This window comes from Macrobrachium nipponense, chromosome 33, assembly GCF_015104395.2.
Source record: "Macrobrachium nipponense isolate FS-2020 chromosome 33, ASM1510439v2, whole genome shotgun sequence".
In the NCBI taxonomy this organism is placed as follows: Eukaryota; Metazoa; Arthropoda; class Malacostraca; order Decapoda; family Palaemonidae; genus Macrobrachium; species Macrobrachium nipponense.
In genome coordinates this window covers 38,563,662-38,580,395 of record NC_087219.1, presented here as the reverse complement: position 1 = coordinate 38,580,395, position 16,734 = coordinate 38,563,662, and the positions used below count along the sequence as shown (strand labels likewise).

The 16,734-nt window shown below is 36.1% G+C and overlaps 1 protein-coding gene across 1 annotated transcript in view; it reads right to left on the bottom strand.

Moving 5' to 3' along the window:
- Positions 1-16,405, bottom strand: part of LOC135203099 (uncharacterized) — a 46,700-nt gene extending 30,295 nt beyond the window's left edge. Inside the window, exon 1 of the mRNA XM_064232722.1 lies at positions 16,086-16,405. Within this exon, the coding sequence (XP_064088792.1) occupies positions 16,086-16,217 (132 nt within the window). The 5' untranslated portion in view covers positions 16,218-16,405. The remainder of the gene's footprint in view (positions 1-16,085) is intronic.
- Positions 16,406-16,734: the final 329 nt, after the last annotated feature.

Here is a 16,734-nt window from a genome sequence, read left to right as displayed (position 1 = left end):
GGTGATCAGACTGGAGGAGGAAGGGGAGGGGGGGAGGGAGGAGGAGGTGGAAGTGGAAGAGGAAGAGGAAGAGAAGGGAAAGGCCATGGGTGGACGAGAGAGGGCTTGGGTCTGGTGGGGTAGAATAAAACTATCAGCTAGGGAAGAGAACATTCACAGTCTTGTATGGAAAAGGAATCTGATAGGAGTAGCAGGAATCGGGTCTGGAGTTATAGGAGTGGTAAGCGTAAGATAAAGAGGAACTTGATTATAATAGGGAGCAGCACCGGTAAAGGAAGATCGTGAATGCCAGATAGCAAAGGGGAAAAAGGAATATCTGAAATGCGAAGAGGAGGATTTAGGTATAACAGAGAAGCTTGAGGAGAAGATTAAAAAAACTTTTTTTATTCATAACTTTATAAAACTCATTGTAATTCGTTACACTGGGGAAGCAATTCATGTTCGTATATTCAAAAGTTATTTGATTTTATTGAGTCTACTTTGAGCGTTCATACCACTAAAGATGTTGTGTTGACGATTTTTATTTTTACTGTATTGATGACAAGTTTGAGGGCGAGTTTAAGTCAGGTTTGATTGTTACTATGAGATTCGTGAGATGAGAAGATTTCTGTTTAAGGAGATTAACGGCAGATATGTCAAGAAACAAATCGCCAAATATTTTGGGCTTAAATACAGTTTGTCATCAGGATGTGTTCAACTTCATGACCCAAAACTGCCATTTATTTGCTAAGCAAGTGTTCAAAGAATTGAATGTGCCCTGTAGGAATATGAAATTATTATTATTATTATTATTATTATTATTATATTATTTATTATTATTTATTATTATTGTTATTATTATTATTATTATTATTATTATTATTATTCTTATTATTATTATTATTATTGATTGGTTATTATTTTATTATTATTATTATTATTATTAAAAATTATTATTATTATTATTGCTGCTGCTACTAGCCAGCTGTAGCTTTATTTGAAACAGAATGGTAAACGCCCAAAGGCCCAAATAAGGAAAGAACCCCAGTATCGAATAAATAAACCGTAAAAGAGAAGAAAAAAAAATGTCAGTTAAGATAAATAAGACCAGTAAACTATGAGGTAAGAATATCTTTCAGATAGAAGAACCAGATAGAACTTTCACCCGTTTAAAACTGGCTATAATTAATCAGACTATAAATATCTTTTTAATTATTTACAGAAATATTAATGATAATAGTAATTCAGTACTATGAAGAAGCTTCCGTTTTATATATAAAAAGGTAGGTGTTACTTTTCATAACATGTTTACGCAACTCATTGATATGTAAATAAGATTTGTATTCACAAAGCAGCACGATATTTCATGGTTGTTCATTGATAAGTCATTTCTGAAAAACATCAGATTGTATTCTTAGCATCTTTTTTTCTGTTTTTGTTTGAATTTCTTGCAAATTTGAACAAAGTTATCTAATACTATTTTTTTCTTTAATGTTGGTAAAGTGTTTGAACCCTGATGTTTTTTGTTTCTTGGAAGATTCGTACACAACATTCTGTTATCCACTGGGCATTCAAGTCTTCCAAGGTATCAAAACACCGAAAGGAGTCAACGGAATCCACCACCTTTGGAATTCGCATGACTAAGGATTAGATCCCGTTCAACCGAGGGGAGTCGCTATTCACGTGTCACTTTCGGGTGCGACGGTAACCAGGGTATTAGCGTTCAAGGGATGATGGTTTCGTCATTTATATTCTGACAGTAATTCGACCGGGCACAAAGCAGCTCAGACGTTGTTTACGACTGAAAGTCACTGCCAGGTAGAGAGAGAGAGAGAGAGAGAGAGCCAGGTAAAGGCGCCTTTTGGGGGCTGCTCCGGAGTATGAAGGAGGAGGCTGCTCCTTTCTCAAAGACTCCGAATTAACGACTTCTGGGGCGATGAAAGAACTTTACGGGGCTTCTCTTTCCGTACCTTAATGAGGACAAGGGCCAGGAGAAAGATTCCTCTACAAAACATCCACCGTGCATAAACACACCGGATTGGTAACGAGATGCTGACGGGATGGGGATGGGGGGAATTTTTATGAAGCGTCTGTCTTGACTCGGATACTTTTTCCATTTTTTACTAGAATCAATTCATACCGGCAGCAGTAGCCCCTTTCCAAAAACATCAAAACAAAGAATGAATCCTCTATCAGATAGGACAGGGGCAGATGAACCTTATAAAGCATAAAAACAGAAGCCCCTCCTTTTCCAAAATGGGCGCATACAGCATCCTAGGCCGCATGGCACCATCTTCTTAATTGGGAGCAAAAGAGCGAAAAACATATAAAGAAAAAAAAAAGGAAAAAAAAAAACAAGAGGGAACGCAGCGCCGACGTCCCGAAGGGGGATAAGCTTTCGACCACAAATCTCGCAATAATACGAGGCTCGACATGCTAATAAAAGTTTTACGTCACCGACCGTAGAATCCATTGTTTCGTTGATAGCCAGGCATCTGTTTTATAAGAGGTAAATGGCCCTTTTGAGAAGGGATGGGGAAGGAAGGGCCGCTAGTGTTCTCTCGCCTTGAAGGAAGTCATGACGAGTCAGGTCTGTCTTGTCTCTCTCCTCTTTTTGTAGAAGCCCTCCCATTGAAGGTCCCTCTGTGGTTACCACAAAGGCAATCGTGGTTGTTTTTGAAAACACGTACGGTGCCAACGGCTGCTAGAAGTGTTTCCGAAGTCTCATAAACAATCCCCTCATTTCTGCCTTTTTTTTTCAGTTGACTATTTCTCTCCTATGCAAAACAAGGTTTGCGTAAATTATTCAAGATTATGTTTCAACGTTCCGACAGACTTCATATCTCGCTGCATCCTACGCTCTTTTCTTACAATGACTTAACGAGGTTTGCTTGGGTTCTTATTAATTTCAAATGAATTTGATTCAACACGTTTGTACATTGGAAAGATGTTAGAATTCATAGCATGGCATGGGTAGATCACATCAAAATTTAAGGAATATATAGTGACCATCTCATCTGATTTTTAGTTTCAATTATTCAACATCTGCAATACGAATTTGTACGTTTAGAGCAATGCAAACAGACCACTGTCTTGCTACAAAGACTGTACTTTTCATACTAGCATGAATTTTTTTCTATTCATATTATAAAAAAAATAAGACCCGCAATAAGGGAAAGCCAACGGCAGCTCCCAGAAGCTTCTGTCAGTTGCGACGTGTGGGACACCCGAATTAAAGAGGGCCACACCAGAAACAATAATTAGTCCGATTTTCTACGCCCTTCGAGAGTCGTCCGTGGGTTAGCCCTACGAGGGACACAATGATGGGGCTGGCTTTTGTCTTGTTCAGTAAAGAAAAAAAGAAAAGAAATAGAAAATCGATTTGGGAAGAACATTGTAAAAAAACCAATACCAAAAGGTATGTGCTGTCACCTCTGCCACTCTTTTTGTGGAGTACTTTGTCATATATATATATATATTATATATATATATATATATATATATATCTTTTAATTTTTTTATAGTATTTGAAGGCTTTGCTGAAATCAAGTATATTTTGCTGCCACTTGGTTTTATTAGGTTAAAAATGCAAACCAAAGCGAGTCCTACTTCGATCCAAGACTGAGAAGTCTAGATAGGCTTTATAAAAATGTTTTTGAAAATACAGAACAATTCCAGTATCACTATGTATTTTTTTTTTTTTTTGCTTAAGCTATGGTTTCACTAGAGCAATTATGAAAAAAAAGCACTTGCAATATGAAATAAGGCTTTAGCAAACAACAGACAAAATTAAAATACGTCTGGAACTTTTTTTTTTTTTCCCTTGGCGCAAAGTTGTGATTATACCTGAAGGCAATGACCATTTACATCATGGAAAGTGTGTAGTAGGGTACCATTTATGTATGGGGTAACGTGTTTGTGTGGGATTGCGGAGTTGGGACGGGGGTGTTCGACAATGGGGCCGGGGGGGGGGGGGGGGGCTAGAATATAAGAGGAAACAAGAAAGGTGTGGGCATTTGACTATAAATAATCGTGTGGAGGCCGTGTTTGGTTCTCACGGTGTAGAGGCATGTCATCAGTATTTGTCTTATTATTGGTAATGAGGGACGAGTAAGGGGTGGATGACACCTCTCTTGTGCTGCGTCTGAATAAGGTTATACCACTTAGCACAGTGCAATGGATCTGATAATTACAAGTGAACTTTAAGGAGGTTTCCAATGTTCAAATTATTTTTACGTATTGGTAATTTGACAAATTCCAAATAATCAAATCGGATTTCACATGGTCCCTTTTGTAGATTCTGATGGAATTTATAACTCCAAATAGACGTGTAGCAAGTGCCAAGTCTCAGAATATAATAAATTTGCATTACGCACGTTCCAGAGAATCAGGACATATTCCTATCTATTGTTTGATAGCAAGCAGATTAGCTTTTTCGAACTCGAATTCTTTGCAGTTTCCAAAGGCTCAATTTGTACATGAAATAAGTGCTTGAAAAATGCCAAAGGATCAGGTTCTGCTCTTCCAATTTGGGCTTCGCAAATTTCGAAAGATTACATTGTATTTTAACTAAGGGGCACACAACCTATTAATTAAAGAAATTTAATCACTTCCAAACTGACGCTTAGTACACCTTACAGGATCATAGGCGTTTAATACTTTCCATAAAACGTGGCTATATTCTAAACACCTCCTTAAAATTCCAGCCACATTACTTTTGACGACTGATAAAACAGTCTCATGGAATTGATGCAATCCCATATTCTTTCAAGTTGTCGCCAAATACTCCAGAGATTCATTCTGCGGAATCTGATAACATCCTTAGCTTCAGTATGACTGTTTCGTAAGTCATTCTGATATATGCAACTATACCATTACCAAGAGTTGCTTACTACTACAAGTAATGGGATCTTTTTATCCCATACCGATACTTCGGCACTCTTCACGTGTCAGAAGTCCAGGTCAGGTGTGGATTTCTAATGGGTCCTCGTCATGCAGATACGACACAAATATGGCATTTTTAATTTTTTTTTTTTGTAGGTATGGCACACTCAGTATTTATTATGAGTCACTTGTTACCTGTATGACACGAACTTGTCATTTCAAAATTTTTAATTTCGATTTTGGTATGAATTAAATTTAGCTTTTATTTCTTTTCATTCAAGATTTTATTTCTTTTCTTTCAAGCACGTGTCATTGGTTCTGTGTAGGCAGGACAAGACCTAACATTCCTTATTTATCGTTATCTTCCTTGTATGGAAAACTTTGCATTTCCTGTTTGTCGTTTTCTTGCAGGCATAACAAAAGTTTGGCACAAACCCTTTCCAGGTAACCGACGTGCTCACATCAAAGGGAAACTGTTAAATTCATCCTAGGATGTAAATAGTATTATTACATTGTAACATCCAAGAAATAAATAACACTTCGTTAGGAGGAGAGTATGAAGTTAAAAATGAGAATTATTTCATACTCCATTATTGGCTCTTGTCTATTCTTAAGTGGGTATTTCTTCCGTCGAAAATTACCGCTCATATTTTCACTGGACAAAGAGAAAGGTCTGATAAAGACGGTAATTATGTATTAACTTGGGCCACTCTTGTTCGCGTGATGTTCGTAATTTGAAGGCTAATTTACACATTAAATAATATGCCTTTCCTGCGGTTATTGATATCCATTATATAATATAAATATTGCTGCAGTATTTCCAGGCATAAAATACAAGGTAGATACATTCCTTGCCTTGTTCAGTGTAAAAACAAATTCTGCAATGCAACAAGGTGTTCCTGGTACTTCAGTCTGTGGATGATGATTTATTTTTTTTATGATTATTCAAACTCATGTATATTTTTGTGGAGCACACCCAAGTCAATTCATTCTTGCACTTGAAGGTAACACCCATATTGAAAGTAGAAAATAGAAAGAACTATTTATGAAAATAAAAAAATGAATTAACTTAATGTCAGTAACTGAAAAAAGTAATAATCTAAATCAACCATGACACTCAACTCTAGAATGGTCTATGTAAATATAGTATCAAACAAAATGATTTGTCAAAAAATAATCCAAATATGAGAACTGAATACTTCTAGTCAGTTACAAAGAAGCAAATGAAAAAGTAAAAAAAAAAAAAAAAACGTAAAGATGAGAAATAAACATAAACAGCCAGTGCCAATAAAAAGAATCGAAAAATAGTTGTTAAAGAAATTGTCTGAAGAAAACTTTAAAATAAAAAAAAATGTTCTTAAAAAGAATTTAAAAACTGAAATACCGTTACGAATTAACTGACATAACAGTTGTTAAAAATGAACTAAAGTTCAAAATAAGCTACACCGTCGGTTACAAATAAACAAATGAGGAAATAATTAAATTAAAGAAATAAATTATTATTAAAAATGAAAGTAGACATGGTGTGATAGCATGGCATTCAGGGCGAATTCTTAACAACAAATAAATAAATAACGAAATGATATAAATTTGAAAATTAAATTATTAATAAGAAATAAAAATAGGGATGGTTTGATAGAATGGCATTCAGGGCGAAATCTTAACAACAAGCAGGATCTCTTTGAGAGACGAGACCAGGCCTCCAGAAGCTCTCTCTTGCTCGCAGGGGCTGTCCACAGAGAAGATGCAGAAGCAAGGGGTGAAGTAAACCTTGGAAGTAAAAGGTTTAAGGTATGGACTAGAGGTGACCAGAGGGGATTGTGAAGGGGGGGGGTGTTGGGTGGTTAGCATAGCAGTGTGGCGAAAATTAATGGGAGTGGGTTAAGGTATGCCCCGCTGAAGGTATGCCCTAAGGTGAGTATGCCAGTGGCCACCTCCCACACTCCCCTTTCCCGCACCCAACCCCTCCTGTTTTACCTGTAGTAGTAGAGGGTGACCCTCTAACTTCGAATAGCATGCATTTCCCCAGTGGGCCAAGGAGGATTTCAGAGCCTGTTTTCATGCAGTGAGTTTGCGTGTATGAATGTCAATGGATTTCACTAAGGACGGTGAAATAGTTGCAAAAGATTTAGTTATGGAATTCAGGTATGTGTTTTTTTTTTTCTCTCGCAGCGAGAGGCAAGAAGGGATTAGAAAGTCCGGTGCGAAATAGAGACGTTCTCTTAATACCCGGACAATGGAGGTGATTTATAGGCATGTGACAATAGTTGCGTTTAAATGACTTTCAACAGCTTCTCCCTATAAACAGCTGGAGGTTACAGATCTGTACCTAATTCCGGATTAGAAAGTCTGACACCCTGAAAAAAAAAATAGAAAAAAAAAAAGTTTCGAGTATCGTGGATAATGTGAGCCATTTTTAAAGTTGTCTAGGAAGGCTTCCGTTTCAAGTTGAAAATCTCCCAACAGCAGCATCTCCCTTCAAACATCTCGGGGCCACAACTCTTAAGCTTTATAGAGCGGTTTCTAATTCCTCGGCTCCCCGAGTGACGGCTACAAAGTGTAACACGATGATAATCCCTGTAGGAGTGGCGGGAAAAATGCAATCGCGGCGACTCGTAGAGCCAAAGGAAACTATTTCAGGTATCTTGGGGAAAGCCCTTCTCTGCCGTTACACGCAACACCAAGTGCTCGAGAGATCTAGCCGCTGGGGGAACTTCTACCCCCGTTTAAGTAGAAAGCATACCACTTTGTTGGAAATGAGGAGGAGGGAATTTCTCTGGGGTAGAGTGCGGAAGAGTAAAGGGGACCCTGAATATATATATATTATATATATATATATATATATATAGTATATATATATATATATATATGTATATATATATATATATACATATATATACATATATGTATATTATCATATAGTATATTATATATATATACATATGTATATTATATATCTATAATCTATATTATATATATATATATATATATATATATATATATATATGAATGGTATATATAGTCCTTAGCTTTAAACCAGTGTTTTAATGGGCCTTTTATACTTGAGACGTATCCTGTTTTAACAGAAGAATTTATATATATAATATATAGTATATATCATAAATATGTGTATATAAATATATAAATATATATATATATATATATCTATATCTCTATATATAAATATCTATATATAGATATAGATATATATATATAGATATAATATATATGTATACATTCGTGTATGTGTTTTATATTACTATAATGGACAAGAACTGAGATATGTTTAGTAAGAACTTGATATACAAACGTTTCAGCGAATTCTCTGACCGCTACCAGATAATTAGATATAGCAATGAAGTATATTGAATTATCAATCGGTTTAAAGAAAATTTCCTCCTCCCTTCATGGTTACCACACACAGTAAATGAAAAGAACGTAAATCTCTGGCAGACATATGAAAAGGGAATATGGGAAAGATGACATGATTTATTTGTTATAAAGGTGTCTGGTATTTTCAACTGTTGGTTGGCAATGTCGTTTTATTTGATGCGTACATATCAAAGATTATTATTATTATTATTATTATTATTATTATTATTATTATTATTATTATTATTTTATTTTTATTTTTATTTTTTATTTTAATAAGCATTGACCTTAAAGTTGTGGCTACAGATGAATTCCAGTCATTGCCTTTTTATTTCCCAATGAGCTATTGATGATTTCTAAAGGTAATAAACGTCATATTGTTGATACAGGAGTTATTATTATTATTATTATTATTATTATTATTATTATTATTATTATTATTATTATTATTATTATTATTATTATTATTCAACTTAAAGTTGTGGCTACAGAGAAACACAAGTCAATGCCTTTTATTATTCAATGAACGATAATTCAAATATAATAACTTCGCCGGGTCGAAACAGCAGTAGTTATTATTATTATTTTATTATTATTATCATATTATTATTATTTTTATTATTATTATTATTTTATTATTCTTATTATTATTATTATCATATTATTATTATTATTATTAGGTTATTATATTATTATTAATTATTATTATTATTAATATTGTTGTTGTTGTTTGGATCCTTGTAGTCGTAAGATTAGGTTTTCAGACATGTTGGTCTATAACCTCAATTTGTTATTGATGTTTCAATGTTGTACTTGCAGAGTAATACACTACATTTGATCACGGTAAAGCAACAACAATAATTAAAATGATAATAATAGCAATAACTATAATGAGATGGCTTAGTGTGAATCATTAGATATGCAATTTCAGTCTCTATTAGAATGTCAAGTACGATAAATAGATCAGGTTATGGGTGGTAATGTATTGAAGCATTAAAAAAATTATTTCGCATACAACGAAATTCTAAGCGATCGTCATTAAGGCCGTCTTCACAGCATTAACATTTGAAAAATTTATATGAATAAAGATTATTATATAGCTATGATCATTAAAGAATTATTATTGATGATGGGGAAACATATATAGTTCCCAAACCATTGGCCAACGCATATACGTTTTAAACATGAGTTATTTTAGAGAGAGAGAGAGAGAAATGTTGTTTTGAAATCCGTGTTATCTCAAGAGATTCAAGTCTGAAACATTTAGCTCTGATCGGTGAGAGAGAGAGAGAGAGAACGAACTTCTTTTTAATCCAGACGTTGAACAGTCTCCGTTCCGGGGTATGATTTTCAAAGGCTCCTCCGGGAGACCTAAACTGTCTGCTGCAGACAACTGGAGGTCCTCGCCCCGTGTGACTGATGACATTGGCACAATGCACGGGTCCCACCTTTCAAAAGGACCCCCACTCTCTCTCTCTCTCTCTCTCTCTCTCTCTCAGTGACACATCCTAAGGAGGTGTTTCTAAATACCCAGGGCTGCATAGATGCGATCACATCACCTGATGCGATTTTGAGCTTCAGTGGCGTCATTTAAAAGTTGAAAAAAAAAAAAAAAAAATAGTATTGAAGGTTGAGAAAGAAAAAGTATACGACACTTTTTTTTTCTTCATAGAATTTTCTTTCTGCTTCAACTGCTTCTGTGACCGTTTAGCCTCCAAATACCCTCCTCCTCCTTCCCCTCCACCTCCTCCTCCTCACCCCTCCACAGCCATAACAAGTCCCTCTACGCCGTGTTCTTAAAGCCCCTGTCCCCAAACCTTGACTGGGACCATTCAAAACCAGTGGTGCCTTTACAGGGCATGGAGGGAGGAGAGAGAGAGAGAGGGGGCGGGGGTTGTGTTGGGGGGATGAGGGAGGTGGGCATTGGATGCGATGAATGCGCTGAATAGGTGACATTGACAGCATTGGGCCTTTTAGCAGTGATTAAAGGCGTCTGTACAGGTAAAAGAAACTGGTCGTTTCATTGCTAAGTAGGCATGGGTGTTGGTAGCAGTGACTCCTTGTTGGAACATACATGTTTCCATTCTTCTTCTCTCTCTCCTCTCTCTCTCTCTCTTCTCTCTCTCTCTCTCTCACTTGCGACAATATATTAACGTGGTCTTGAAAAATACGACTTTCTCTCTCAGAGCAGGTGTGATGTCATACTGTTACATCTCTTAAGGTTAAATATGCTCTCTCTCTCTCTCTCTCTCTCTCTCTCTCTCTCTCTCTCTCTCTCTCTCTCTCTCTGTATGATCTCGTTGGACAACGTGTCTTTTGAAACTGAGAAGCGATAATGCAAGCATCTCCCGTCATCAAGCCGTGAGTGGGAGCATAGTATACTGCAGCGATATCTCGGTAAATATGGGTTAAGTAGTAAGACAGGCACGATAATAAGTCAGGCTTAAAACCTTTTGGCAGAGAAAATGAGGCTTTTGAGGAGCTTCCCCGAAGAGAAATTTTGGGTCGAAGATTTTCAGCAGAGCAAAGCTCAAGAATATTTCTTTTGAGGTTTGGAGGTGTATCGAAGCGCAGTCGCCTACGGGGTAATTTCTAAGGCGATTTTGCCAGCGACTGCCCTTAATTTACACCTGTAATAATCTCGGATAACGAGGTTACCGACCGGCCTGATGGCCGAAACGAGCTCCTTTTCAAAACCCGCTGAGGGGACCTGCTGATGAGGCGACAGAAGGACGGAGTCTCTACCAGAATAGTCTCTCTCTCTCTCCTGCAGAATCTCTCTATCTATCTATCTATCCGCAGCATTCCAGAACCGCCGAAATCTAATCTGGACGACTCGTGATAATATCCCTCCTTAATCCTAATCTACTGGAACTCAATTAACCGTTGGCATCACCTAATTTGAAGTCATGAGCCCCCCCTCTTTTGATGGCAGGTACCCATTCGTTGCTGATGCGAGCCTACGTTGACCTGTTTGGTGGAGCGCCGAGAGAATTTTGCCGCCCGCTCAGTGGAATTTACAAGTCGGGGTTTTAGAGAAAGCTTTTGCTGGAGCTCTAAATAAGAATCGACAGGTATGACTGTTAGCGGGGATTTAATTTCAACCGTATTAAGAATATGACACAATTTTCATGGAGAAACATCCATTTGTGCAGATTCTCTTTCGAATCGAAAGGTGAACTCTTCAGGAAAAAGAGCTTTTGTTTCAAGAGATGAAAATTAAGGGTAAATAATTCTCGCGTAAAAAAAATCTGCACTTCGATGGACTTATTTTCACGGAGATCCAGCTTTACACGGGGACTGGTTTTCATAAGATGGATTATGGGACGCCTCCGTAGCTCTTTATTGCCTTTTTAAACATTAAAAGCATAAACTTGGATTTGTTCGTCTAGGGGAGAGTTTCCATTTTGACCTAAAAGCTTTTTTGCTATAAAACTCTGACCGTGAGCTGAAGTAGAGTATATTATTATTATTATTATTATTATTATTATTTTTTTTTTTTTTTTTTGCTCTATCACAGTCTTCCAATTCGACTGGGTGGTATTTATAGTGTGGGGTTCTGGGTTGTTATTATTATTATTATTATTATTTTATTATTATTATTATTATTATTATTATTATTATTATTATTATTATTATTATTATGTGTCAGCTCTCATAAAAGTGTGAAGAATAAGTGTGTGTGTGTGTTTTGCGCGCTCGAGCGCTCTAAAGAGTAGAGTAATATCATCTGACAATACTAGGGCATTGAGGAACATCTAAGAATCATACAAATGTCAAATATTTTCAGAGAGAGAGAGAGAGAGAGAGAGAGAGAGAGAGAGAGAGAGAGAGAGAGAGAGAGAGAGAGAGAAATTATATATTATTATTATTATTATTATTATTATTATTATTGTAGTATGAGGGCTCCTATTTCTCCTCATAATAATAATAATAATAATATAATAATAATAATAATAATAATAATAATAATAATTTTCTTTCAAGTGTCCTCTTCGTTGTTAATAATGATGATATTAATATAAATGTATTAAGAGTCAAAGGCATATAAAATATTGTATAACATGCATATGGTATAATATTTTTACTTTTTCATGATTCAGCTCACTGCGCGCGCGTGTGTGTGTGTGTGTGTGTGTGTGTGAGAGAGAGAGAGAGAATCACTTGCAAGTAAAAGGGGATCCATACGAAATTATGGTAAAGGAAGTTATGGAAAAAAAAATATACATATTTAAATATTAAGCCCTCAACATGTAGTGAATGATATATTGTTTAATTTCCAGAAATGTAAGTATAAATGACAAACTACGAAATTGAACATTTTAAAATGTTTTGGTCAAAAGTTTGAATAAGGCGTACTTTATTGTGTTCATTATCAATGACAACATTGAAAGTCTCCGTATGCCAGGGTCATCATCATTTTCTATTGTTTTATTCGGTAAACTAAAGGAAGGATTAGAAACACTGCATCACTGTTTTGAATTGTTTACATTCAGTAATTGTTTTTGTTACTTTTATTATTAATATTTTTATTATTATTATTATTATTATTATTATTATTATTATTATTATTAATTCTGCCGTTTTCTTTGTTTGTGATGTTGGTCTTGGTGTTAGTTTAATAAACATGATTATTATTTGCATTTATTGTATAATATATGGGACTACGCTGTAACCTTAAAGCCATTGAAATTTAAAACAAAATTCCTATTATTTTTTAGGCGTAAGTTAAGTTACTTAATTCCTTTCAGTTTATTTTTGGGGTGTCAAAACTTCCATGAACGGGAGCATTTTAATAGTACCTTATAATCAGAAATACAATAACTATTATGCTAAATAAATTCAGCTATCTTGGTACTAATTTTTTTTTAAAACTTGGTATATGGGATTTGTGTAAAGAATACAAAACTCCTTGTGTTTCACTTTTTTAAAGTTGTATGTGGTAAGTTCTTTAAAGAATTAAATAATAATTATACTTGAATATGGTTTCTTATTTTAAAAATTTCAGCCAGCATTCATATTTAGTCGTAAAACGTTGGACGACTTGTATTTGTGAAAATCTCGCCATTTTGTCATGTTGCCTTCATAATCTTGCAACTTTAACATGATATTTTTCACTTTAAAGTATTATCTATTTCAGTCACGAAAAACCTAGTAGTACGTAAACCATTAATCTATGTCATTTATCTATTGAAAATTTCCCTTTGCAATGAGCCTCATGAATTTTGCTTGCATCATTATTTCAATGGCTTTCTCTGAATTGACGTGACAAAATTGTTGACTCGACAATAAACATTCTCTTGATTTCGGTGGCAGCCTAGTGTGAAGCAAATCCAGACTGACATAAAAAAAAAATCAATCAATCAATCTCTCGTAGAATTATGGCATGGCTTCCATTAGGTTTAATAGCATGTGTTCCTTTGGCGGGGAAAGTGCATTATATAAAATTCCCGTAAATTCCTTTTCAATTATAAAAGACATTTACTCGAATCAAAACGTATTTGCTATACTTTACAGGTCAATGATACATACATACATATACAAGCACTTTTATGTCGTATCTGGTACCGGTAACATATTTCCACATAACATCTGAGTACGTGGTTGTTTGATATTCTTTTTATGTTGGTGACATACATTGAAGTCAAAACATATGCATGATAAAAATAAAAACATTAGTAACCAGTGTTCACTCCCGACTTGTACACGCATGGCCGACTTTTGTTTTGGTAACGTGACATGCATATTGCAGACAAGAGGACGAATGAAAAGTCAATCCTGAAGCTGTTAATAAGGATGTTCTACAAGGAAGCCTATAAAAAAATCTTACCTGTTTCGATTTGACTGAAATTACGTTTACAGAGTAGGCCCATTGACTCCTTTCAGGCTAATTAGTCAAAATCATAACTTGGATTCACAATTATCATTCATAGCCTAGTAGCGATTTTCATGGCTTAATTAATGTGAAAATCATACATTTTAAAGCATATTTATTGATGAGCAATAATGTAGATATAATTGCGTATATATTTTCATTGATGAGTAAGGAGGACTACTCAAAACGACCCGACCTGACCTAACTTCCGGCTTTGCATTTATGGGTACCATCGTTGCCCATGTATACTCACGAAAATCCGAATTCTAGTGTTTACTAAATTTTATTGTTTAAACCATGAAATTTCTTTGGTAGTTTGGAGTGAGTTGAACCTGAATAGATTCGAGAAGCATTGTTTCACTTTTTATTTTCAATTAATTTACTGATCATATTGTTTAACCAAACTGAGCGTCACTAAATTTCTCTCTCTCTCTCTCTCTCCCCCCCCTCCCCCCCTCCCCCCCTTCTCCTTCTTCTCTCTCTCTCTCTCTCTCTCTCTCTCTCTCTCTCTCTCTCTCTCTCAAGAAGTACATTCTTTAGGAAAAAGATGAAAAAAAGAATTTGTGCAATATAGCTTTATGAATATATGCCAAATCAGTTTTATTAAATATTGCATTAACTTGTATGTGGAATGTTTGGTTATTAAAAACTATATGCGGTTACTAGCCTTCTGTATTGCACTGTAACCAGTTAATGACAAAGACAGTCTTTTGTATAGCTGTATTAAGCTGTAACCGGTGTATTTCGATTATTGAAAACAAGTTACTGGTTAAGAAGGGGCTAACACTGACTTCAAACTTAGTTTGCAATTGGAGATTCCATTAACCCGGAGATTCCATTAACCCCGAACTTCAGCACACTTTATGATGTTTTCTAAAGTTCCTGAAGTCACTGATTGGCATATAGTCAACAACAACAAAAATGGGGAATTGGGGTCGTCTTGAATATTTTCGTATCCACACTTAAAACTCTTAATCCGAAATATGATAAGTTCGGCAATACCGCAGATGGATTTACGAATAAAATTTGGCTTCAGTGTGCTTGTGAATCATTTAAGCAAATTACGCATTTTCAGCGTCGATCACCAAAGTTATAAACTCCAATCAATCATTCTGTCACTTCCAATACAAAATTTGATTTAGTGTGTTGAAAAGACAGAGTGGAGTTGGTATATGCCGGTTCAACGGCTCCTTGTCTATTTTATTCTCAAAGATTTTAATGGTTTTATTCCTTTTACTGTCAGGACGACCAGGAACTCGTCTGTCACTTTCATTATTTTTTTGAGTAATGTTAAAGTCTCTTAGGCAATCCGACTGACCTAAGAATTTAAGTTTACATCTAACGTGATTCAAAATGAAATTTCTTATATAATATCTCAACTTGTATCGTTTTTTTAAAGTTAATATAAAAGTTTAAAATTGTTGAAGTAAATGATAGTTGATGATTCAGGATGAAATCGCGTGTATCTGCGGTTGACCTGTCCTTAATTTATGCAAAACGATGCATCCTAATTTTTATCTTTCAGTATCCTAGGTGTAGATAATTATTTCAAGGTGGATCCACCCACTCATTTTCTGTTAGTTTAATTCGTGAAATTTCAGAAATGATCGGAAATACTTTCCTTCGTAAATTTCGGATTTACCCGGCTCCCGTAGTCATTGCCTGATGCAGCTAAGATGATTGTAACCTAACCAAGTAACAATGACGCTTACAAAGATCAGTTAATAAATAGAAAGAGTCGTTGAACCTCAAATATGAAAAAAGAAAAAAAAATGCAGAGCTACGGCCCCCTGCAATTATAATCGGCATTGAATTCATTAGATGCACTGCGGTCAATGCCATGCCCGTGGTATTGGGCCATGCCGCCTCCAGGATCAAGGTTACTACGGACGTGCCCCGCCGGGCGCCGCGCCGTCTGATTAGTTTATGGAGTTTTGAAACTTATTAAGAATTTTCCGTTTAAGACCCAACTCACCTTATCCAGGCAGTGGGCGCGACACTGTGCCATTTTGAGCGCGGATTGAATATCCATCGCAAAACACGACGAAGTCCCCACCACCACCAGGACCGACAGCGTCCAGAACAGGTGCCTCGTCGCTTCCATCATTTTCCCTCTGGCGGAGTGGCGTCGCAAAGAGCCCCGGATGACTCCACACAGTTACCACAGAGGAGGAGAAGATTAGGGCCTTCGATCTCTCAAGAGATGATAAGTTCACTCTCCGGGCGGGAGGAGGACGAGAGCGTACGTTCACTCACTACAGAGGCCAAGCTACGACTAGCTTAGTGGGCGGCTTCTCACTTCTCAGACCATTTTGATGCTGCGAGATGCCAGCGAGCGATTTCCGAATCGGTCGGCGTTTTTCGCTCGACGGTTCCGTAATCTCATGAGTCACCGGTCATCGAATAATCGGTTTGTTGTTATTGATAATTATTTGATTATCGTTAGGGTAGTATTTTTCATCGGGGTTTCGGGATGCGCTCGGAAGAGACGAGATAATCGGCGATTGTTTTCATGACTGCAGCAACTGGCTGGGCTGCTGCCATGCTGGCCCCGGGGCACCTTTGGGAAGGAATTAAGTTGCCAAGCGGTCCTTTATCTCTGAGAAAAATATCGCTACCGGAGT